Consider the following 24,756-nt stretch of genomic DNA (forward strand, 5'->3'; position numbering starts at 1 on the left):
TAATATAAAAATCCATGCTTATTGTAAAAAGATCCAATAGAGTAAGAAGAAAATGAAAAACCAAGTAGAGATACCCACCATTAATAGTTTGATGTATTTTCAGTACACACATTTATTTGGATACGTGGAGCAAATTGCCTAATATAATGCTGTTCTGGAACCCTTTTGTTTTACTTAGCTATATAGCCTAAACATTTTTCCACATTGTTTTTAATGACCACATAGAATTCCTCTTGTATGGGTGGGTATATCCTAATTTGTGCCTCTTTTTTTTGAGAATATTAACATTCCATTGCACATCCTTCGTACATTTATCTGTTTACTTGTCTACTTATTGCTTTAAGCCATCTTTTTAGAAATGGAATTGCTGCTGAATCTCACTTATAGTTGCTTCCAGAGCCACTTTTTTCAGTCCTCTCTTTTATATAGTGAGAGCCAAGTGAACAAAGGCTTAATGTCATTTCATTTACTGACTCTAAAGTGTGTTTTTTACCAGCTATGCATGCATTGAGTATGTGCAATCATTTGAGAAGGAAAATTAGAACATAGTTCTACAAAGTGTACTCAGAAAAGGAGTCTCTGCTGCTCCTAAAGTGTATTAGTTGAATTATTCAAAAAATTGCATAATTTAAAAAATCAAGACTAAATCCTAATGAAGTGATAGTGACATTGAGACATGACTATGTTGCCAGGGAAACCAGCAAGGCAAAGTGGCTGCCTGCCTCCCCAGGCAGCTGGAACAAGACCGAAGCATAGAAACACTGCAACTGTCCTGGTGAGTTGATATCTTCTATTGGAAAGAATGATCAAATCCACTTAAATAAATATTTAGGTGAGTTTATACACAATTAAAATATTCACACAAAAAAATTCATACAAATCATTAAATGAAGGTATAGTGTTTATAAAAAAATGTTTTCAACAGTATGTGCTATTCACTTTTATTTCAACAGAGAAAGTCCCCATTCCATTTTATAAAAATATTCATGAAATTTGTAATTAACAAAAAGATTCCTTTATCAGAATTTTTTCATTTATCTAGTTAAAATTTTTTTTCAGAATCCTGTCATTATTTCTTGTGAATTCCATAAATTAATTCAGATGGATGTCTTGGTGCCTGCTGGAGGATTTTCTTAAATCTTCTCTGTGTCTAGCCTTAGCCCGATCCTGTCCCTTTTAAACGTGTTTGTCATCTTTTCTTCTTACCTTGTGGCAGTCTATGGTGCCTTTCTCTACTTTAAAATTTACGACGCTTTCTTACAAATTTGCTCATATCAGTGACTTTTTGTATACATGCATATATCGATGAAATTTAATTTTATATTGGAATTTTTTAAAGGTTAGAGAAAGAGGGCTCATTAACTTCGTCTTTCCTAAACTGAAAACAAACAAACCAAATCCTGCCCTTCACCTCTAATGTTCGGAGGATCAGTGTTCCCATCAATTAAGTCATCCTTTCTTCATAACTGTAGAGAAGAAATAATCAGAAATCACTGAATAGTTAAAACCACTTTTATCAACTGTATCTGTAACATAAATTATTGACTAGTTAAAAACTGGTTGACAAATGTCACCCCAATACATTTAATTAAAAACCTGGTTGAGAGAGTTTTACTTGCAATTATTTTGAACTTTGATGTCTTCATTAATTTTAGAGCAAAGGCAGGTTTCTTCATTAGATAGCTTTAGCTAGTTTTCCATGTCTTCTTGCTTGGATAGTTTGAGGGTGGGGACAGGTGAGTTCAAGAGCAATGAGTGCAACTAATGGAAGCACAGCCTGTCCTTTGGGAGGGCTGCGCTCTGGGAGCGGGCAAGGGTTCGGGGCTTTGGGCCAAGGCCTGTCCTGGTGGATTCAGGCATACACCCTACACTCCCTTGGAGGAACGTGGGTTCTCTGTGTGGTTCCCTCCAAGCTCTTGCCTTCCCCACATGAGAGCTTGCCCCCACGCTGCGGGCTGGTGAAAGGAGACCTTGCTCCACCTTTGCAGATTGCCCTGACTTCTGGACACTGAGCTCACCCATGGTAATCCTTGAAAACAAGGATTTTTCACTATAACTCGATAGTGTGAGAAGGAATTTTCAGAGTGAACTGAGGCAAGGGTTGGTGGTGGTTAAACTCCCTCCAGCTTTCTGGGAAAGCAGTAGTAGATGCTAGGATTTCTGCTCTAAGGCCTTCACCTCCCCAGCTCATCTAGAAATGTCTACCCTGCCAGGCCTGCTGCCACCCTTTGGGCTGGAGCAGGTGTATGGAGAGGAGCTTTCAAGAGCTTTGCCAGGAAGCTGCTCACACTGCTCCCAAGAGAGTTTCATCCTTACCTGGCATTTTCACTTCTTCTTTTGCTGGGTTCCAGGATGTGGGTTTCATTTGTGGCCTAGGAGGAGGTGAAAAGGCCAATTGCGGAGCGATTTTTATTATTGTCAGCTCTCCCCTGAAGAGGCTGTGTCCGTTCCTGCGTCCTCACGCGCCCTCCTGCTGGGGCCACAGTCATCCTGGGAGCTTTGCTCTCAGCTACAGTGATGCCCCGGAGTCCCGACCCTAGCTTTTCTGTTCAAACAGTAACTGGAGGCAGATTTTCAGGTGGGGAAATCAGGACCAAGACAGTCACCAGGGGTCCAGGTTGCAATCAGGAACCCAAGGACCTGATTCTGACTTTTCTGACTGGGCTGCTTCCTGCACTGTGGAGAGCTTGAATCCAAAACAAAGCTCATTCTAGAAAACACCCCCAGTCTCCTCTCAGCTCCTTGAGGAGACTGTTGTGCCCATCTCCTCTGAGGAAGGCTGCGGGACACCTGCTCTGACCCGCTCTCAGGGAGAAGGAAGGATCTGAAGGCAGCGACTCACCAGGGAGATGGTGGAGTTGGGGGCTTGGGCCCCGCAGAAGCGCTTGAGTAAAGCCTCCCGTACCTGCAGGAGAGAGAGGCCTGGTTATGGCAGCCAAGGTGCCCGCCTTCGGGTGTGGGTCAGGTGGGGAGTAGGTGGGCAGACTCACTTTCCTGTCCATAAGGCAACCAAACAGCAAAATGAAGACACCCTGGAAGGAGGGATATGGGAATCAGTGGGTCACTGAGGAAGGAATGAACCGAAATCAACACCCCCCTCCTCCTCGGCCCCCTCTGTCCTCTCATCTATTTCACACCCCGGGGCTCCCCTCTGGGGTTCCTGCACTTTAGCATCATTGGTGCACAGGACCATTTCAGGGCTTTTCTTACTGCTCCAGGTGCAAAGGGGAGAGCAAAGTTTCGGGTGCTGACAATTCCCTGACCTCTCTGGCAAAACCAGATATTATTTTATAGATGAAAACCAAAGCTCGGAGAGGTTTGTCCAAAGTTATCCAGCTAGTTGAGGGAGGAACTAGGATCCAAACCTACGCCTCCTACAATGCTCGAGCTGTGTGTCTTCTGCTCCACCGTGATACTACCTCGAGAAGGGACTGGCAGTGACTCAGAACATCTACAACAGCAACAGCGCAGCCTCGGCGTTATCACCCACCTGGGAGGTGTTGAGAATCGTGAAGATGTAGTGAGGAACTATGGAGACTTCCTCTAGCAGAGTGGCCAGGCCCAGCCCCCAGGTGAGGCCGAAGATGGGCGTGAGAACGAGCAGGGCTTTGATCACCCCCAGAAGGGCTTGTTGCTTCTCCACCTGGGGGCCCTCTGACAGTGAAGGTCTCAGCAGCTTCAGCATGGCCATGGCTAGCACCAGCCCGTTCAGGCCCACGATGGCCAGCACCGGCCCCACAAAGGTGTAGAGCGCCCCTCCCTTCCCATCCAACCAACATGCCCCCTCCCCCAGGTATTGCCCTCGGGGTAGGTAGAGGCCCAGGGCGACACCCGCAAACCCCATCGGGCACAGGTAGCCAAGAACCACCATCAGGGAGAGTACTCGACGCTTGGACAGCTGATGGAAGACAAAGAGCAACTGGTGGGCCAACATCAGGGCCTGAGCCAGCATCCAGAAAAAGGTGGCCAGGTAGAGGAAATGACAGAGGAAGGCAGCCGCCAGACACAGTGGGCTTTGGGGCCCTGGAGGAAGCAGGGGCGCTCCCAGGAAGCAGGTGTCGGCAGCCAGCAGGCACAGCACCACGTTGAGCAGGGCTGCGTGGCGCAAGTAGGCAACTTTGTTCCGCACCACGACTCTCCACACCAGCCTGTACACACACAGGCACACAAGCAGTGCCAGAACGGAGGCCCCCAAGCCCACCCGACTCAGCACCTCCAGGGTGGGGTTTTCTGGAACAGTGCGTCGGGACATGAGGATGGAGAAGGCAGTGAGGTGCTGACAGATGCACTGAGTGGTAGAGCTGTCATTGGCTGCCTGCACCTGGCACCCTCCATCTGACCAGCCCCCGTTGCCCTGGAAGAGATGGTGGTCCCAGAAGACACAGTGAAGGGTGTTATCTCTGTCCCCAAAGTCCATGATGACTTCTCCCTGGTTGAAGGCCTGGCCACCTGCCATGATGGAGATGGAGAGGACCAGACCGGGAGTGGCATAGAGGGAGTCCCCCAGCCCTTGTTCATAGTTTGAGGGTAGAAGGTGGTCCAGTTTTCTCAGCACCAGGCTAGTAACTGTGATGTTACTATTGCTAGTAACCAGCGGGGCCAGCGAGCGTCTGGGGATCTGTGCCCACAGTGGGGGCTGAGTGGAGAAAGAGACTCTGTAGTCAGTAGGAACCGTGGGTCCGAGGAGCTGGGTCTGCAGCTGCACATTGGGCAGGCTGAAGGAGAAGGGGTGGTCCTGTGGGTACAGGTTGCCTGCCAGGGTCTCCACAGCCAGCAGGAGATCTGAGCCCGCTGAGGGCGTCTGGACCTGGGCCAGGGTCCACAGAGAACTGGGGTCCATGTCTAGGACCTTGTCTGTGGTTTTCAGGAGAGCCTGTGGAACCCAACAGAGAGATGAGCCCTAGCTGCTATCGCCCGCAGCACTGAGCCAAGGGCACTGGAAACTACAGACCCCCAAACCTACCTTTCCTCGTTCACTGCAAGACCCAAGGTTGGAGAGAAAGGGGGAGGAGAAGACAGGCCTGGGAAGGGAGAATTTCTAGATAGGAAGAGTGGGGAGGGGCCTTCAGCTAACCACTGGGGCACCTTCAAGTATGTGGTCTCCTGAAGCACACCCCACCCGTCCATCTGACGACCCTTCTTCACCCTCTATCCCTTGGAGTCACCCCTCTTCAATTTCTTGACCCCTACAGGTCTGTAAAGCTGGGGATGGTGGTAGAGGGCCCGATGTTCTGAGTCAGAGAGCCACATGCATGTCTGTACATGAACATGTGATACGTATTCCCAGACATGAAGGGTGTGTAGTGTCATAGTCCCTAGTTATTCTTTTGGGGGCAGCCTATGGGTCACCAACTGATGGGTATATTGAGAGCTGGCTTAGGGGAGTACAGCAAAGCCAACTGTGTTAGAGTTTCTTCACGTAGGTACTTGTGTGTGTGCGTATGTGAGTGTGGATTCATGTCATATCCACATGTCTGCGCATGAAAGGAATGTATGCCTCTGAACTCATGTCTACACACCCCATCCTACCCATTTCCAGCCTCCCATGTGCTCCCAGCATCAAACCTCCACATGCTATGGCCTTAGTGACTGGTGTCCAAGAGGGGAGATGGACCACAGGAGCAGACACTTGGGCTCTAGAAAGGCCTGTAGTCTGACAGCCCATGGTGATGTCTGAAGGACAAGTGCCAAAGGTGAAGAGCTTCGAGTCCCCTCTACCAAGCTGCCTCCTCCTGTGGCTCAGAGAGCTTACCTCCAGGTCACTTTGATGAAGCTGTGTTCTGGTGTCTGCCACCACCTTGGCCAGAAATGTCATGGTGCCCAGCAGTGCCAATAGGTCAGAGGGTGAACTCACTGCCACTGTCTGCTCCAGCAGCTGTGCGAGGATCTGTGGCACCTCTTCAGCAGGCTGGCCCTGGCCTGCCCACAGCAGCTGGACAGACAAGACAACAGTGTGTGTGGGGGGGCAAGTCCTCTCTTCCTCCCCATAGTCACACCCCCTCCTAGGGGATCAGGAAGCAGAGAGTGGAGTGAGCCATGTGGAAGGAGCTGACACCAATGTTAGTGGAATGGACCCTTGATAGGTTAAGGTTTTAAGAATAGCACCCTTCCCACCGTGAGAGTCCTGGCTACTCTAGGCCCCCACGTCTACACTCTGGCTCTGCTAGGGCTCCAATTCAGAGAAGCTGAGCCGCCCCTGGGCTGGGCCTCTGGAGGAAAGGATGCTAGAGGTGGGTCCTGAGTGAGGAAGGGGTAGGTCGTGGAGGGTGTGGCATGTGGGCAGCAGGGCCAGAAGCTCTACCTGGGTTCTCTGAAGCAAGGCTAGGAGCCCTGTGTCTGTGCAGCTGCTGTGGATGGGGCCCCAGACCCCATCAGGCCCACAGGTCCTCTTCACTGTGCCGGTCTTGTTCACTGGACATGGGGCCTGTGCCACATGGCCAGCCTTGGTGACATTCCAGGCAACAGCTGAGGAGTCCTTGGGGCAGGTAGTGTCTCCATCTGAAGAATGACATCAGGGGGAGCTCAGCACTGGCAGTCCAGCCCAAGGCTTTCCTGGGGCAAGAACCCATGCAGGCTCTGGAGCCTGGTCCTGCTGCCCCAAGCGGGGAAATGTCAAGGAAGAGCTCCCAGGGCTAGCAGGGGAGAGGTCGGCCAGCTGGACCTTAAGCCCCACGTACCCTGGATGATGGTGACGGAGACGGGGACCCTGAGAGGGGTCAGTCCTGGGCTCTGCAGGTCGCAAGTGTATGTGATGTCAGCTGCAGGGCAGTGCCGAATGGTCAGCACAAGGCACTGGTCACTTGGCGTGTTGAATAAGGAGGCTGAGGGTAAGAGGAGAAGGGAGCAGTCACAGGCCAGTGACAGATCTAGGACTCAGCAGGCCCGCATTTGCTGGTTCAGTCTTTCTAGCAATTTCAGAAGTAGATTGAGCGGTGGGGAAGCGCAGAGCAGTGTGAGGGCACCAGATTCCTGAAGGCAGAGCTCGGATTTTTGTGAAGGGCGCTCTGGGGCCTCTAACTAGCCTGCGACTTGAAGCTACAGTTTCCTCATTTGTAAAATGGAAATATCATCAGGCGAACCTCACAGAGTGTATCGTGAGAATTTAATGAGATGTGGCTAAAAGCATTTAGCAGAAAGATATCTACACTCACGCGGCTATTGTTTTGTTGATAGAATTGGGGTTGCTCTGTTGCAGTGATTTTCAACCACTGTGCTACAGAAATTTTTAAAACATGCAATACCTGACTATTTAGCCAGGGGCACTGACCTCTTTCCCCTTACATTGCCAAATAAAACAATGATGACAGCCAACACAAGAGCTGTCCAGTGTGAATGAATAAAAATTATACCTTTAAAAAAATCAGATCGGCAAAAAATACAATATATTTTTTGGTGTGCTGCAGAATTTTAGTAGTTTATGTATGCCATGAGCTTAAAAAGGTTGAATGTCGCTGCTCTAGTGGGTAAAAGCAGTTTGGGACTTGAACCTAGACCTCCCAGGTTGAATCTAGCCTCTGCTTCTGGTAAGTTGGAGAACCAGCTGCCTGGAGGAGACTAGCTGCCCCTGCCCCTGCCCCTGCCCCTGCCCCTGCCCCTGCCCCTGCCCCTGCCCCTGCCCCTGCCCCTGCCGGCCGGCCCCTTTCCATACCTTCGCTGCCCTCTGCAGGGCTCCAGGAAGCTACGTAGCCCAGGGGTGTGTAGGGGATGCAGCAGCTCAGCTGGAAGCCAGGGGAGGTGGCACAGGAGATGGAGAGCTGGTCTGGAAGCCGAGCCACATCTGTCGCCTTCAGGGGCACCCTCACCACCTGGTGCAGCTCCCACCTGAATCCCTGGGCCTCAAAGCAGCACATGTACTCACCTGCAGACACACACCCGCTGTGGCTCCAGGCTCCTCGGGCCCCCGCCTGCACTACAGAATCTCTGCTGCTCCCCAAGCCACAGCCTAGGGTGACCTTCTCTGTCTAGCCTCTGCTTAACCTCAGCAAGAACGATCCCTGCCCCCAAAAGATTTCTAGGGGGAAGCCTGTAACTACGAAGTGAACCCCTCTGTCCAGTAGACGCCCTTCCTGCACCATCTCCTGCCGTTTCAACAGCGTGAAGAAAGGTACCCATCTGTTCCTAATGAAAACCGAGACCATGTTTTCAGCACGCTTCCTTTATACACTTTCACACCAACGGGCCTCTTGGCCTTTACTTCCCCCAATGGATAAATGGAAAGCTGGAGGGGGAGAGGAGGGGAGGAAAGCAAAAAGGAAGGACAGGCCGGCCACCTTCCCACTCATGGGAGATGTTGGTGATGCTGAGGACAGCCTGGCCCTGGCTAGACATCAGGGACACGTGTGACCCTGGCTGCAGGAGGATGGGCCTGGGGCTCCCTGTGCGCCGCCGCAGGAACCAGCTCAGGTTGGTGGTCTCCTGGCTCGTGAGGAAGGTCAGGTTCAGCCTGCTGTCAGGTGCCTGCAGCCAGGTGCTCAGGCTCAGGGTGCCCGGGACTGCAGGGAGGCAGGAGACAGGGACGGCTGCAGCAGGGCCGTGTGGGCCTCCGTGCAGCTAAGTGCACCGCTTCCCCATCTTCTGAAGCCCGCCCCACCTCCCTCCATCCCCACCTAACATTTCTTATTTTCTTTTGTCCCTGGAGGAGTGTGACCGCTGCAGTCTAGCCTGGAAGACCCCATCTGTCATTGGGAACCGACAGGGAACCCATTGGGCCTATGACTTCCCCTCTCCCAGCGACGAAGCTCTCTTTCCTTGGCAGTCGGTATGTCTCCCGAGCCCTGTTGTTCATTAGTCTCACTACTTAGTCCCAAGCTTGGGCCTTGATCTGCTGTGATGGCCAGAGTCTTCTCCCACCCAGAGGAGCCGCTGGGCTTGGGCCAGCTGGCAGAAATACAGGGTCAGGGAGGAAAGAAACACGGAGAAGGTTTCTTCCACGCGGGGCCGTTGGTTATCAAGTTCTCAATTCTCCTCACCAGGTGGCAGCAACTGGCAGTACCCAGCTTCAGGGGGGCTGAAGACAAGACAGCCACAGGGCTGGTGGCTGTGGAGGGGTTGGCAAGGCTGGTGACGGGAGCACATGCTGGCATTCCACTGGTATCCAGACAGGCAAGCACAGTAGGTAAACCCATCGGGCTTGACATTACACTCTGCGACAGAGGGAAGAGGAATGAGAAGCGGGCAGGACTGTGGGGCTGGGTATCCCGAACAATCCCAAACTCATGGGCACCTCAGCTACACCCACCCATCAGGACTGATCCCTGAGCCAGGGTTCAAAGCAGTGAAGGTCACACACTCCCAAAGGTGTGTATGTGGGGGATGGGTGGAGAAATCCAGGCCCACCACCACCTGCCCCTTGGGCCCTCTGTTTAGAAGGTGGAGCAGGAGGAGAAGGGTCTGTCTGGTGGGGAGGTGAGGAAGGAGCTGAGCCATGCAGGCCCTGCAGGAAATAGGGAGCATCTCGGGCAAGCTGGCTGCAGGAGGGCTGGCGAGCCCATGTTCCCTGCACTCAGAGCCCCCTCCCAGGCAGTGGGAGGCACTGAGAGGCAGGAGTGGAATCTCCCTACCTGTGGTGAGGCTGAGGCCAGTGAGAGTTCTTGGGGAGGTGGAAGCTGAGGCGGGGGGCAGAGGCAGGGCCCTGGAGAGCGCTGCTGACCAGCTCTCATGTGCAAAGTCCAGCTGTACATAGACTGAGACCAGAGCTGATTCCGCAGGAGAAGAGGGGGCCGCTGGAGAGGAGAGGCAGCGAGGCCATGGGCCAGTTCCTTTTGCGCCCCACACCTAGCTGGTCACTGCCGGGAACCCAGAGCAGATCCCACCTCCCATAGCCCATCTGGGACAGTCAGGGCTTGGGAGTCATAGCTCCTCATCTAGCTATGAAACACCTGTTTTATGTCACCCTCCCAACAACCCCCATTTAGAGACGAGATAAATGATTTTCTCCAAGCCTCAGCTAGAGAACCGTGTAGGGACCCCCCCCCCCTTCCAGTCCTCCCTCCCCACCTCACTGCCTGCTCCCTCCCCTCCTCCTCCATCCACTCACCACCTGCTCCACTCTCTTGGCCCAGCTGCTGCGCAGATTCCCTGGCCGCCTGACTGGGTCCCTAGAACAGAGCACAGAGGAGAGGCTTCCTAGGAGAGGCTGGCACCTCTCGAGGGACACCTCTCCAAATGGCTCGGGGGCCAGTCTGACTAATCTAGCACGACACAGGCTCTTGGAAGGTCCTCTTTTTTGTGTGTGTGCCTAGAATTAAGCAGAACATCAGGAGGGGAAAGTAGGCTCCTGGCAGGAGGTTCGCAGGATGCAGCCCCAGGGACCCGCCAAGGCCGGAACCCAGGCACCAGGCACGCCCCGGAGAGTCAACAAGCTTTGCTTAATTCCCTCCTGAATTTACCTGTCCCTGGGCCTCTAGGCTAATTGAAATGGCCGGGTCTGGAGTTCCAGGGGGAGGGCTGGGCAGGCTGGCTGGGGCCCAGAGGCTTGGAGACATCTAGTCCCTCCATAGGAATTGCCACTGAGGTAAGCAGAGGCCGCGCCTGCCCTATGCCTCTGGTTCCTGTAAATTATTCCTCACCTACTCCTGCTTTGCTCAAGATTTTATGTGTATGTGGATATCTATCTAAAAACAGATGTGGCTAGAGATAAGGGTATGGATGGGGATAGAGACAGAGATAGAGATAGAGATAGAGACAGAGACAGAGATATAGAGATAGACAGAAATAAAGATACAGAGACAGAGAGACAGAGAGAGAGAGAGAGAGAGATAGAGAGAGAGAGATAGAGAGAGAGATAGAGAGAGAGAGAGATAGAGATAGAGATAGAGAGAGAGATAGAGAGAGAGATAGAGATAGAGAGAGAGAGAGAGATAGAGATAGAGATAGAGATAGAGAGAGAGAGAGAGAGAGAGAGATAGAGATAGAGATAGAGATAGAGATAGAGAGAGAGATAGAGAGAGAGATAGAGAGAGAGAGATAGAGAGAGAGATAGAGATAGAGAGAGAGAGAGATAGAGAGAGATAGCCACTTGGAAGCAAACCCAGATGAAAAAGTACTAATGTAGACTCTGCTGTCTTTCCCAGATTCTCTCCTGTCCTCTATTCCAGTGGGTCCCAAATCTGGGAACTTTTTCTTTTCATTTTCAAATTGTAAGCTTGACTGGAAGAGCCTTTATCCAAAGTGCAAAAGGCATCGGAGTTTCACAGAGACTCAAATAAAGAAACAAAGCTATCCCCACGCTCGGGAATAGAAGACGGAACTCTCGGACACCTTGTAACAAACCAGCCTCTTTATGAATGAATGACTTCCTCTCCCTCCAGCCCCTTGCCCTCCTCCTATCAGTTCATCCCACACCTCGCTGCCTCTCCACCCAGAGGCCGCATCGTTGGCTCTGCGGACCTTCCGAGGGTCCTCGCCCCAGTCTTACTCACAGGTTGGGATGCTCGGGCAACTGGTGGCCCCACAAGGGGGAGAGTCATGGCCAGGAGTAGCACGGGGGCAGCCGAACAGGCCATGGCTCAGTGAAGCAGTCCTCAGGAGCCCTCCCTCTGCCTCATGATGCAAATTTCCCCCGAGAAGAGCTGGCCAGGCAGTGCACAGATGGGAGGGGAGGGAAGAGTGGAAGGGAGCCAGGGCTGGATTTGCAGAGGAAGTGCCACAGCCCGTGACTGAGACAAATGGGCATCCAGGTCACTGTGGGGCCACCTGGAGCCCACATGCCCCCATGAGAGGAGTCTGCCCAGATTCCCCCTGGGGTCTGGAAGGACTCAGTGAGCAGGAGAGGACTTAAGGGTCCTAGGTCACAACTAGCAATGTGTCCGTAAGTCAGGTTCAGTCACCTCTCCAAGGATCTGGGAAATCTGAATTGCTCTGGAACTACTAGGAAGCTGGATCATTGATCACAGAGTCAAGGTTAGAAAAGACCAACATTAGCCCAGCTGGTGTGGCTCAGTGGTTGAGCATTGACCTATGAACCAGGAGGTCACAGTTTGATTGCTGGTCAGGGCACATGCCTGGGTTTTGGGCTCGATCCCCAGCAGGGGGCGTGCAGGAGGCAGCCGATCTATGACTCTCTCATCACTTATGTTTCTATCTCTCCCTCTCCCTTCCTCTCTCTGAAATCAATAAAGATATATTTTAAAAAGAAAGAAAAGAGCAACAATAGAGCTCATTGCTATTCTCAAATAACTTCCAGATAGACGAGAGTCTTAAGTGTAACAAAAAATCTGGAAAAATATTAGGAGAAATTATGAAGTAATTTCACAAAATAATTTTAAAGTAAAGAAGGCTTTTTGAAACAAGACACAAAACCCAGAAGCCAGAAAGGAAATTCGACGTCTAAAAAGATTTAAGTTTTGATTGGAAAAAAAGACAACATATTTGTAGCATAATGATTGCATAAAGGGCTAATCTTTTTATTTTTTAATTTTTCGATATCAGTTGCCATTCAATATTATATTAGTTTCAGGCGTACAGCGGAGTGGTTAGGCATTTATATAACTTACGAAGTGATCTCCGCAATAAGTCTCACACCCACCTGGCACCGTACATCCTTAGTACAATGTTATATTCCATATCCTGTACTTGACACCCGTGTGTCTAGTTTGTAACTGCCAATTTGTACTTCTTAATCCCTTCACCTTTTTTTCCCAGCCTCCCTACCCCCATCCCACCTGGCAACCTGTTCTCTGTATCTATGAGTCTATTTCCGTTTTGTTTGTTTATTTTGTTTTTTAGATTCCACATATAAATACCATGGTATTTGTCTTTCTCTGTCTGACTTATTTGACTTAGCATGACACCCTCTAGCTCCATCCATGTTGTGGCAGTGGTAAGATTTCATTCTTTTTTGTGGCCGAGTAATATTCCAGTGTATATATGCACCACCTCTTCTTTATCCACTCGTCCACTGATGGACACTTCGGTTGCTTCCATGCCTTGGCTATTGTAAACAGTGCTGCAATGAACAAAAGGATGTGTAAATCTTTTTGAATTAGTGTTTTGGAATTCTTCTAATACCCAGAGGTAGAATTACTGGGTCAAAAGGTAGTTCTATTTTGTAGTTTTTGAGGAACCCTCACATTGTTTTCCACAGTGGCTGCACCAATTGTAATCCCACCAACAGCACATGAGGGTTCCCCTGTCTCCCCATCCTCGCCAACACTTGCTGTTTGTCGGTTTGTTGATGGAGCCATTCGGACAGGTATGAGGCGCTATCTCATTGTGGCTTTAATTTGCATCTCTCTGACAACTAGTGATGTTGTGCATCTTTTCAAATGTCTGTATGTCCTTTTTGGAGCTGTGTCTGTTCAGGTCCTCTGCCCACTTTTTTATTGGATTGTGTTTTTGGTGTTAAGTTGTATAAGTTCTTTATTTATTTTGGATATTAACCCCTTACCAGATGTATCATTGGTGAATATGTTCTCCCATTCGGTAGGCTGTCTTTTTGTTTTGTTGATGATTTCCTTTGCTGTGCAAAACTTTTTAGTTTGATGTAGTCTCATTAGTTTTTCTCTTGTTTCCTTTGAAAGGGCTAATCTTTTTAACATAAGAATTTTTATTTTACACATCAGGAAGACAGAAAATAAGTAAAAAGTAGTAACAAGCAGTTTACTGAACAAGAAATAGAAATAGTTTGACAAACATATAAAAACATCCAACTTAAGATATAAGAAATGCAAATAAGTAATAAGAAAATACTGTCAGCTACCAGTTACCAAAAGATAAGCTATTGATTCTATGCAGTGTTGACAAAAATGTACTTGTACGTGAGCACAAAAATATGTGTTTAAGAACATTCAAGGTGGAGTTGTTTGTGATAGCAAATGAGTTACGTCCGTTCCCAAGGGATAGGTAAATAAATATGAGATTTCCCAACAACAGAACGTTGGAGGGGGAAAAGTGAAGTAGCTCTACGAGGCCTTAAATAATATTTGTATTAAATGAATCAATAAATAAATGAAACATATCAAGACATTAACAGTGGTTGTAGCTAAATGGTAGGATTTATATCTTTTTCTTTCTTACTTTTTAAAATATTTTCTTAAATTGTTGACAGTATTACAGATGTCCCGTAGTGAAAATACCAAATCTTACAGTGTCAACTTCTTTCTCATATGCCAACCAGGTCCAGAGTCCTTCAGTCATGCCCAGGTGTCACTGGTTGTCAGGAAGCACCCACGGGGCTGAATCAGGTCTTAGGCCTAGGGTGGGGCTCAGACAAACAGGTGCTTATTGCTGCCACCTACCTACTCCCAAGTCCAAGGTCAACAGTAAGGCTGTTGACTTTTGTCCCTCTACAGACAGAATGATATTTTGAAACCAATAAGTTTTTACCCCTGCTGACAGCTTCTCTGACCACCAAGTTGCACCCTGGTCAAAGAAAGTTCCCTTTCTCTTCCTTTGTGCTTTGATCCCTTCAGACCATGTCAGCTGGAGTTTTTGATAATAAAGTTTTGCAATCCAGGCTTCTCTTATCTGTATCAGAGCAAGTTATCTTAAAGCTTCCACTACTATGTAAACTATTAATAGGTTGCCAAAGAGTAAAGGTTGCTTAGACCTTTATCCCATATGAATCTTAACTTCTTATTCATGAGATTAAGTTATTAGAAATATTAAATGGTAGATTGTCAGAGTGGGAGGGGGCCTGAGCTGAGATACCATCTACATCAACTCTCTCGCTTCACGGAAAGGGGAAGGAGCCAAGAGGGGAATTGACTTGCCAAAGATCACACAGCTAGTAAATGTCAGAACCAGAAGACCAAGGGCCAGGCCTTCTGACTTTGAGTCTAGGGAATCTAGATAAAGGGAATTAAGATACAGCAATTTAAATATAGAACAATAGGAACTTCTGGCTACAAAAATAAATTAAAAGTAATATAAGATAGAATTTGATTCTATAAGGAAGGCAGTTCTTCAAAAAGGCTTCCTAAGGAGGAAAGGAAATGAATATAATATAAAAATAGGTGGTTATGGGAAGTGTGTGCCTAAGAATCAAGCAGTCCTTGGAAAGTAACTTCATGAATATCTTACTTATCTAGAGGCCCTCAATTCAGCAAATGCCACCGTTCGGAATAGAGCTGAGATCTACAAGGAACCAAAGAAGGCCTGTGAGCAGCAAAAGAAGTCATAGAGATAGTGTATCGAAGGGCGTAGCTGGATCCATTTAGGCAAAGGAAAGAACTAAAAGGCATCCAGATTGGAAAGTAAAAGTAAAATTATCTTTATTCACAGGTGACATGACGTTATATTTAGAACATACTAAGGAATCCACTAAAAAACCAGAGCGAATTAAAGCTCAGCAAAGTTGCAGGGGTACAAGAGCAATAGGCAAAAGGTCATATTGTATTTGTGAAAATTAATAAATGAAACCTCATTTGGAGTCAGGAGGCTAGAAGAGAAAAACCTCACACACGTGTCACTCACCACACACTATTGATCCCAAGACTCAATGTATCTTGGTGCATGTGTCAAAATATGATTTGGGCACAGAGATCATGACAGTTAGGAAATATGGTATCGACAGTGCGCAGAGGAACAGAAAGTATCCAGCTGTTCACCCAGCTGTTACGACAGCAGCTAATTAGCCAATCATTGGGTGACACAGGAAGTTCTGATACAGAAAATACTTGTTTAAAATTGTCTGAGGCCAAAAAAAAAAAAAAAGTTTGATGCCATGAAATGCATGATCTGTGAAGGATACGACAAAATAAGAGGCACTTTAACACAAAGCCATGTGCTATATATGTCCTCATAAAAACTAAGGATATTTATGACATCAAAAAAACTAAAGCACTCAGCCTCTCAGGGGCATGCCCATGCCTTTCTGCCCCCTTAGGCGTGCATCTCCTAAACTCTAAGGGTTCCCACCAGACTTGCAACCAGGGGAGCAATGGGCAGTGGCAGCTCATCCCAGGCTAATCCCCTGAACCTGTCTCTAAGGGCCCCTTTTCTCTGACTTTCCAGTGAGCCGAAGCAGTCGCTCCTAGGCCCATTTCTTTCCTGTAACATTTCTAGAGAGCAAAAGCAGCCCCACCTAGGCTCTCTACTGTTGCTTCTTCTATCCTAAGCCCTTTACTGTCACCAGCTTTAATAAACATACTCTCAAAAAAAAAAAAATCTTTAAAGAAGTGGTATAAAGTGATTCAGAGAATAGCGAGAATTTCAGATCTCATATGACTTCAGCATCTAACTCTGCATCCTAGACTGAGATCCCATACTCACTGTCTCCGATAGAACAGAAAACCCTGAATCAGTATTTATGTTAAAGTATTTGCTCAAAAGCACAACTTTAGAGAAATTGAAGAAACTCATGGAATTTCTGATGCTATCTTTGATTCCTACAAGATGTGGGTAAGACCAGGACATTAGAGTAGGACAGAATTTTTTCTTCTAAAGGTAAAATTATTTCAAATCCTCCAAGCCAGGGGCCTGCCTGATACACACACACACACACACACACACACACACACAATTTTAGTATGTTTTTGTTGATTTCAGAGAGAGAAAGGGAGAGGGAGAGAGAGATAGAAACATCAATGGTGAGAGAGTCATTGATTGGCTGCCTCCTGCCTGCCCCTTACTGGGGATCGAGCCCGGCAACCCGGACATGTGCCGCTACTGTGATCTCCTGGTTCATAGGTGGAAGCTCAACCACTGAGCCAGCCGGCCAGGGACTGCCTGATATTAATGTATAATTCAAGTTATCAAAATCTTAATAAACTCAAATATCTGTTAAGGAACATTCACTATCTATTTAGACCCATTTATAAAAATAATTTTATAATTTCAGAAGTATAAGATGGCTTTCCTAAGCATGAAATGAAATCCTGAAAATATATAGGAAAAGATGACTGATTTGAGTGTGCACAATGTGAGCTATCGTATCCAGATCACAAAAGCCTACAAGGTGGTAGTAGTGCTCATGGAAAAAGAACGGTATTTTCTATGAGCAAAGGACTGCATGTTCAGGTGAGAAAGGGTAACTGGTAGAAAAGCAGACGCAGGAGTCAGACAGCTGGAGATCAAAATCAGCTTCATTACTGGAAAGCTGGGTGGGAGACAGTGGTTTAAATCTCAGCCAGATGCGCCTCCCAGTCATCCACCTTGACCTGAGCTGACGGACCCAACCGCTGACACAGCCGGGCACCTCCAGGTCTCCCTGGTGGGGACAGGGGAGCTGAGAACGGGCCTGGAGGACCCACCACTTCAAAAGAGGGCGCGCCTACAGCTCGTTCTCAGTGTCTTCACAATTAGCTAAGTGACTTTTTGCTTGGGGAAAAGGGAGAGGGAGTCGAGACTGCCTGGCTCTGGGGAGTAGAAGCTCCCTCCCCTCTGTGAAATGTGAGAAGACGGGGGTGGGTGTGTGGGGGGGTGTGGGGGGGAGCGTTCCTGGCCAACACTCTGCAGCAATGATTATAACAAAATTTATTTTAATATTCTAGTGAGAGAGAAAGCGGAAAACGTCATTTAACTGATGAAAAAATATACAAATAAGTGAGTTTTGTAAAATCAGTAAACCTAGAAAATATTTTTGAATACCGGGTTGGAAGCCCTACAGAAGTATGTGTCAAAGGCGAAAAATAGCAGGTACAGATACCGGAGACCTGTTTCTGTTTCTGTTCCACTTATTTTCCGACTCACTTCCCAGAAACTGTCCTTCAACCATAATTACAGTTTACTGTGGAAAGAATTTTATACAGGTTCTAAAGTTTACCCAACACTCTGACTACAGTAATTTTGGAACTGGGACCTAGTGAGAGCCTGAAGTTGGACCTGCGACATGTAAAACTCAGCAGCTCCTGGTCTTCTGTGACGTGGGCCGGGAAAATGGGTTGAGCTCAGAGGAAAAGCGGAGCTAAGGTGTAGACAGAAATAGGAACAAACATGAGGGGAGTCCACTGTTTTAACATTGTTTTATTTCTGATGCTCGTTTGCGCTCCTGATCTTGAGTTCTATCAGAGGCCCCAACTTCTTTTTGTTATTCCCCTTTTTGCTTGAGATACTTAGAGCAGGTTTCTGTTATTTGCAGCTAAAGAAATGTGTGTTGACACATGCTCAGAAAAGCCAAGGAAGCTGTGATGGTGGAAAAGCGGTCGTTACTTAAGATATGGGATTCAAGAGCCTTGTGATTCAAGACAACTACTTCACCTTTCTAGACTTCAGTTTTCATGTCAGTAAAATGAAAGAGTTAAGTTAGATGACCTTTGTAGTACTTGAAAATGTTGTTTCACTTCCTTCTGGCCTTCATGGTTTCTTTTAAAAAAAAAGTAATATAGATTTAACTTTATTATAATATTTTCCCTGAAATTTATCAAATTGAATATCCTGGGATTTCTACTTGTAGGCATACACTCAGGAGAGTTTTACATACACATACCATGAGGCATGTACACAAATGTTCTTACGGGGCATCACAAGCATGGTTCTGGAAACGGCCACCAAGAGGAGAATGAATGGGTGAATTCACCCTGTCCATACACATGCAGGTGCAATGACACTGTCAAGAACACAGTAATGAAGGGTGACCGTGGGTGCACGGTGACGAATCCCTGTGATTTCTGGAAGGAAGTCACCCTCACCGAAGGAGAGAATTACATGATGTAATTCTCCAGCATCATGTCCTGGACAAGGTCCCCTGAGCAGGGTCTCGGCCTTCCCACGCCTCCTGAGAGAGCTTGACGGTCATCTCCCGCTCCTTTCTTTCTTCTTCCTCTGGCCTTCTTTCTCAGGTAAGATCAGTCTTGAGAAGTCCATTCCTGGGTGGGAAGGTGGGGCTGGTAATTTAAACATCCGGAGAGACCCCTGAACCCCAGGAGTAGACAATGGGGGGGGTGCGGGCCTGCAAAGCACGGGTCTGAAAGAGAAAACCTGAAATTTACTCAGGCAAATGTGTCTGGCCTTCATGGTTTCTGATGCAAAAGCCACAGTCATTTGATTCATTTCCACCCTGTAAATAATGCAGCATTTCTCCCTGGCTGCTTTCAAAACTTTTTTGTCTTTAGTCTTTAGCAGTGATGATGTGTCTACACTGGGCTTTCTTTAGATCTATCTTGGTTTGGATTCACTGAGCTTTTCCCATCTGTAGGTTTATGTGTCCCTTCAAATTTGAGCATTTCAGCCATTACGTCTTCATAATTTTTTTTTTTTTTCTGTACTATATTCCTTCTCCTCTCTTCCTTGGACTTAAATGACACAAATTTTAGGCTTTTTTTTTTTTTTTGGTATTTTCCCACAGACATCCCTCCCCCTTGGCATTGTCCAGTTTTTCAATCTTTTTTTCTCTCTGTTGTGAACAAAGGATGTGATTCAGTTAAGGACCTTGAGGTAGGAGATTGTCCTGGATTATCTTGGTGGGACAAATGCAATCACAAGGTCCTTATATAAGGGAGACAGGAATGTGAGAAACAAAAAAAGGAGACCTACAACAGAAGTAGAGGTTGGAGTGACTGGCTTTGGAGATGGAGGAAGGGACCATGAGCCAAGGAGCGCAGGCAGCCTCTAGAAGCAGAAAAAGGCAAGGGAATGGGTTCTTCCCTGGAGTTTCCAGAAGACATGCAGCACCGCTGACGCCTTGATTTTAATTGTTTTATTTCAGACTTCTGACCCTCAGAACGGTAAAATACTAATTTGTTTTGTTTTAAGCCTTAGTATTTGTAGTAATTTGTTACAGCAGCAATAGGAAGCTAATACAGAGCCCATGCAGTAATTTAAAATTTTTTGATTACTCTATTTTTCAGTTCTAATAGTTCCATTTGGTTCTTTATATTTTCTATTTCTTCACTGAGACTTTTCATCTTTTCATTAATTTCAAGAGTGTTCTTACTTACCCATGACATTTTTAGAATAGTTGCTTTAATGTCTTTTTCTGATAATTCAAGGATCTCTGGCATTTAAGCAATGGTGTTGGCTGATTTTTTTTTTTTTTTTTCACATGTAAATTGAGATTTCCTGGTTCTTCATATGCCAAGTAATTTTGGATTGTATCCTGGACATATGAGATCATGGATCTTGTGTAAACCCTATTGAAAATGTTGATATTTTTGTGTTAGTAGGCCATTGACTTAGTTTGGTTCATGTCACAAGTTCTGACCAACCTGTGGATTGTATTTTCAACATCAGTTCCCTTTTCAGTCTTTGCAGTGATATTCAGATCTACTGCATATATGTGCCACCCAGTGGCCAGTCTGAGACCCAGGTGATGATCCCTCTCTTAGTGCAATTGTAAGTCTATGGTATGCTATTTAGGGTCAGATCCATGCATGTACAATTGGGAGATGATCTCAAGAGTTCATAAAACTCTATGGTGTAATCTTCCTGAACTCTTTTCTCAGGTTACTCAAGTTAGCCTAAAATAATACTCTAGACAAAGTAGCATGCATATATTCTACCTGCCATTGACGAGCAGAAGAAGATGTCCGTATCAAATGGCACTGATTACTCAATGAAACTGACAGAATGTCTGTGTCCTGTAAACTCAGGAACATGGTGATATTTTATTTTGTCTCCGTCACGGTAGAATGAAAGCTTCTCAGGTTTGTCCTGACCCTTCTACAGTCTGTGGCCATGTCCCTAACCAACAGGCTCGATCCCCAGCCCCGGTCGGGGCTCGTGAGGGAGGCAACCAGTCGATGTGTCTCTCTCACATTGATGTTTCTCTTTCTCTCTCTCTCTCCCTCTCTCTCCCCCTCTTCCACTTTCTCTGAAGAGCAATGGAAAAAATGTCCTCGAATGAGGATTAAAAAAAAAAAAAAAAAGAATAAATCCCACCAAAGAGGAGTTTGCATTCAATTAAGACCCCACTGTGTTTGGGCAACAACAGAATACCTGCATTAAAAATATAAAAGCAAGCAAATAAACAGCTTACAAAAAATGACTTTGATTTTAGGTTATCATAGCAATACAGTCTTGTTGAAAAAAAAACAATTGAGAAATTGAGAAACTTAAAGTAATTATGGCTCCCTTTCTGGTCATAAAACAAACCAAACGATATGCTTTGCTTTTGAGTGTTTACTTAAAAGGTGTTATGTTCTCTGTTCTTATTTCAAAAATGAAACAACCACAACTTTTCATATTGCTCACACATACACAAAAGAAATATACAAGGAAGTTGTTTTGTCTTTCAACGTAGTTCTCAGATTGCTTTTTCTTGAGAGTCTGTGCATTTTAAAAAATTTTTAGAAAGGAAATTTATTAAAGAATGGCCCAAGAATTGGAAATGACCTTACCATCTATCAGTAGTAGAATGGATAAACACACTGTAGATAGTTTTACAATACTACCATACTTTAAAACTGTGCAGAAATTAAAGTGAATGAACTAGATCAATGTACTGTATCAATGAACTGTATCAATGTGGATCAACCTCAAAACAATGTTAACTATAAAAATGTTGCAAGAGTTTAGGAACAGTGGGATACTATTTAGTACACACACACACAGACACAAGCACAAAATATTACTATGTTGAATCTAGATATGAACATATGTAATAAAAGTAAAAAATATGATAAGAATAAACAACAACTTCAATATAGGGTTAACTCGGGGGACAAAAGGGAAAGGATGGTGAAGAGCTGGAGCTTTAGCTGAAGCACTAAAAAAAAAAAAAGCTCTGCAGCACATATGGCAACAGATTAACGTCTGTTAATTCCTGGTGGTGCTTTATGGATACAGTTATTACTTTCTATATATTATAAAGTGGATAATGATGATGATGGTGATGAATAGAGAAATGAAAACCTTTCCTGGTGTTGACTGTTAAGAGAACATTGAATCATCTTTATGTCTTTTTCTACTAAAAGATAAGTTTCTGGATGCAATATACAATATGCATATTATATGTTTCTATATTATAATATGTATATTATATATTTCACAGATGCCTTTTTTCTAGTTTGAATCATTTTAATATTTAAAAACAAAAAGTGAATGATTTTTTTCTATCATTTTTATTTATTTATTTTTAACACACATATACAGGTCTAACAGCCAAAATGCACAGAGGAAATGAGCTCTTGCTCTGTCTCCCCAGTCCCACCCTGTGGTTGACACCGCTGTGGGCCCTCCCTCATCCTCTCCAACACACTGTGGATGCTATACCCTATTGTTGTAATGCGTTTGCTCAGTTTAACATTGTGTGCATGTCCCTCCCCAACATCTACATTCCAAAATAGAAACCAAAGAGTTGTCAATGGTCAGGGTATCTCTCCCACTGGCATTAGTTCCCACTCTGCAATGGGAGAGTGAGGGGGATCTTCCGGTTAGGAGCAAGTTAGTGCAGAAGACATAGGTCAGGGGAGTGCACAAGGCACAGATGAGGTTGGGATTCTCTCTGTGAGATAAAGTAGGGAGAATTCTCACCAAGTTTAAATAGATCAATGTGTTAAAATTTAAAATAAAAACAGAAGTAACCCAAATAATCAGCAATTCAAACACTACTAAATTTCAAAAATTTCCCACTGAGCTCAATATAGCAGTAACACTCTAGATCTTTCCAGGAAGTGGAGGTCAAGCTCCATCATTCTTCCTGACAACCCTGGGTTGGATCCTAGAATGATCCTAAGATGCCGCCGTGACTGCATTTGCAGCTGTTGAGTCTGGAAGACACCGGGAAGAGCCAGGGGCCTAAAGGAAGTGGCCTTAATCCTTAGGGCTACCCTGGACAACCTGTCTTTTGAGCCAGTTATAACAGACAAAAAAGGGGCCACATACTAAACCTGACAAGCTCAGGGGAGGCCTGCATGGTGAGCCTTAAAAACTCAGACCGAAAGGAACCACATGGATGGTGTGAACGTTAAAATCCCTAACGAAAAGAGGGTCACGGCGGGTAGTCACATCCTAGGCCTGTAGCCTCCTTGACAAAGGTCTGTCTTTACCTTCAGTGAGCATGTTTCCGGTCTTTTTGCATCTAAGATAACATACCTTTGAAATGTTAGACTCCGCCTTTTCCAGACCTTTCAGAGCACACCCACTGCACAGAGCAAGAGATTACAGAACCCGTTTTCCTGTGCCCCAAATGCCATCTAGATATGCTGTATGTGTCTCTCCACTCTGCTTTTTATCCAGTCCCAGGGATTTCCCCACTTTGCTCCCCCCCCTCAGCCCACCCCCAGCGGCCTCCTGATTCTCATGCATACGCTAAGTTACAAACCTGCCCCTCGCCAGGGCTTTTCTCAACCCACTGAGGCTTGGCTTCCAGCCAGTTGTCATCAGTTTGACTCAAGTAAACTCACCGAAGTTCTCTACAGGTTTAGACATTTCTTACCTCCGCACACTACTGTTGATGAGCTGTCAGAGGAACTTAGCTCTTGTTGATATCCATGAGCCTGTGGTGAACTTATGGTCCGCTTTGTGTGTTCTTTGGGTGAGGTACTGTGACTTTTGACTGTATTACTATCATTCAGTTTTATTATTAGATTGATACGCTACCCATCGATCTAAGTTTTCTTTCTGCAGTTAACTGGCTCCAGTTATGTAAACACACTCTTTCAAGCGTGTTTAAGGACCCAGAGACTCTTATCTGGTCGGAGGCAGACACTAGCTACCTCCACGTGCAGACTGGGATGGAGCAGAGCGGGGAGGCGCCCCAGGTTCACGACGCCGACCCCCGGGGTGGGGAGCGGGGGGGGGGGGAGCGGGGGTGGGGGGGACCGCCGCACGGAGCCTCTCACCCGCGTCGCCACCGCTTCCCTTGGCAGCGCCCGCCCCGTGCCAGGAGCGGGGCGCGGGCCGGGCACGGGTCCTTTCCTCTCTTTCAGAGCTTGAGGGAACAAAGCCCTTTCCCCTGAGACACTGCAGATCCAGTTCGCAGGCGACCCCTCTGCCCCACGATAAACAGGGCAGCCTAAACCGCCCCGCAGGCCGCCGCGCCACCACCACCGCCTTTCACCCGGGGCGAGGGGCAAAGCCCCTCGGGAAAGTGACCTTTCACCTCCCCTCTCTCCTTACCTCAGCTCACCAATTTTGACGCTAGCGAATGAAGCGACGAGGAGATCTGGAAGGCGGGACTTAGCGTCGCTCTCTTCACGCTGATTGGACAGAGACAGCGTTAGGGGCGGACCGCGTGGGCTGACTAGGGATCCTCCCTCCGTGGGCGGGGAGAAGTGAGGACTGCGCTTGCGCGCCGGGAGGTGCCCGAGTGGCCGAGGCGGGTACGCATGCGTGGGAGGCGGAGCTCGGCTCTTTTTACCAATATTACCAGCCGGGCTCTGCCCATCCTTGCCTAGCTGGGGCTGGTGCTTCCGTGCCTCGTCCTGGAGCGTCGCTGCGGGGTGGCCGCTGGGTGTTCGGGTCGCCATGGCTGGTTACGAATACGTGAGCCCGGAGCAACTGGCTGGCTTTGATAAGTACAAGGTAGCGCGGGCCCCGCGGACACCCCGGTTCCTCCTCGCCCTGCCTCTCCAGGCGGCTGAGGAGCTGGCACGGTCCGTGTCACCTTGTGCCGCATGGCCCGGGCGGGCTGGCGGGCGTTTCTCCGGGGTCCTGCCGAGCTTGGGGCTTTGGGGTCGGGGTGCGTGGGAACACCCTAGGCTCGCCGCCCCGACTCGGCACCCTCCCGGGGATCGCCCTTTCCTTCGGGGACCGCTCGACGACACTAGAGCGAGAGAATTCCCTTCGCTTCTTTCCTTCATCGTTGTTATGTTTTAGCCCCCCCGAGAGGTGATGCAGTTCCCAGCTATGGAGCCTTAGTTGTCTTCATTTTCATGAAGCTTCTCCCCGCATCTCCTCTATGCAACTTCAGAGGCGGAGGTGGTCCTTGGGCAGCCG

General features: G+C 47.3%; 2 protein-coding genes across 2 annotated transcripts in view; one reads left to right on the top strand and one right to left on the bottom strand.

The window, feature by feature from the left end:
- Positions 1–944: 944 nt before the first annotated feature.
- On the bottom strand, positions 945–24,287 carry ADGRF3 (adhesion G protein-coupled receptor F3; the record flags this gene model as incomplete). The annotated part of the gene is made up of 15 exons (XM_081155855.1): positions 945–1,466; positions 2,317–2,372; positions 2,843–2,905; positions 2,991–3,032; positions 3,491–4,873; positions 5,753–5,932; positions 6,302–6,498; positions 6,678–6,821; positions 7,649–7,858; positions 8,271–8,492; positions 8,970–9,143; positions 9,561–9,722; positions 10,037–10,097; positions 23,535–23,932; positions 24,188–24,287. 15 exons carry the CDS (start codon positions 24,285–24,287, stop codon positions 1,445–1,447), a joined length of 3,414 nt encoding a protein of 1,137 aa, XP_081011981.1. The 3' UTR covers positions 945–1,444.
- The window catches only part of SELENOI (selenoprotein I), a 40,575-nt gene continuing 39,950 nt past the window's right edge, over positions 24,132–24,756 (top strand). Inside the window, exon 1 of the mRNA XM_081156377.1 lies at positions 24,132–24,342. Coding sequence (XP_081012503.1) covers positions 24,286–24,342 — 57 coding nt within the window. The 5' untranslated portion in view covers positions 24,132–24,285. The remainder of the gene's footprint in view (positions 24,343–24,756) is intronic.

This window comes from Miniopterus schreibersii (genome assembly GCF_964146895.1).
Source record: "Miniopterus schreibersii genome assembly, chromosome: 13".
Taxonomy (NCBI): domain Eukaryota; kingdom Metazoa; phylum Chordata; class Mammalia; order Chiroptera; family Miniopteridae; genus Miniopterus; species Miniopterus schreibersii.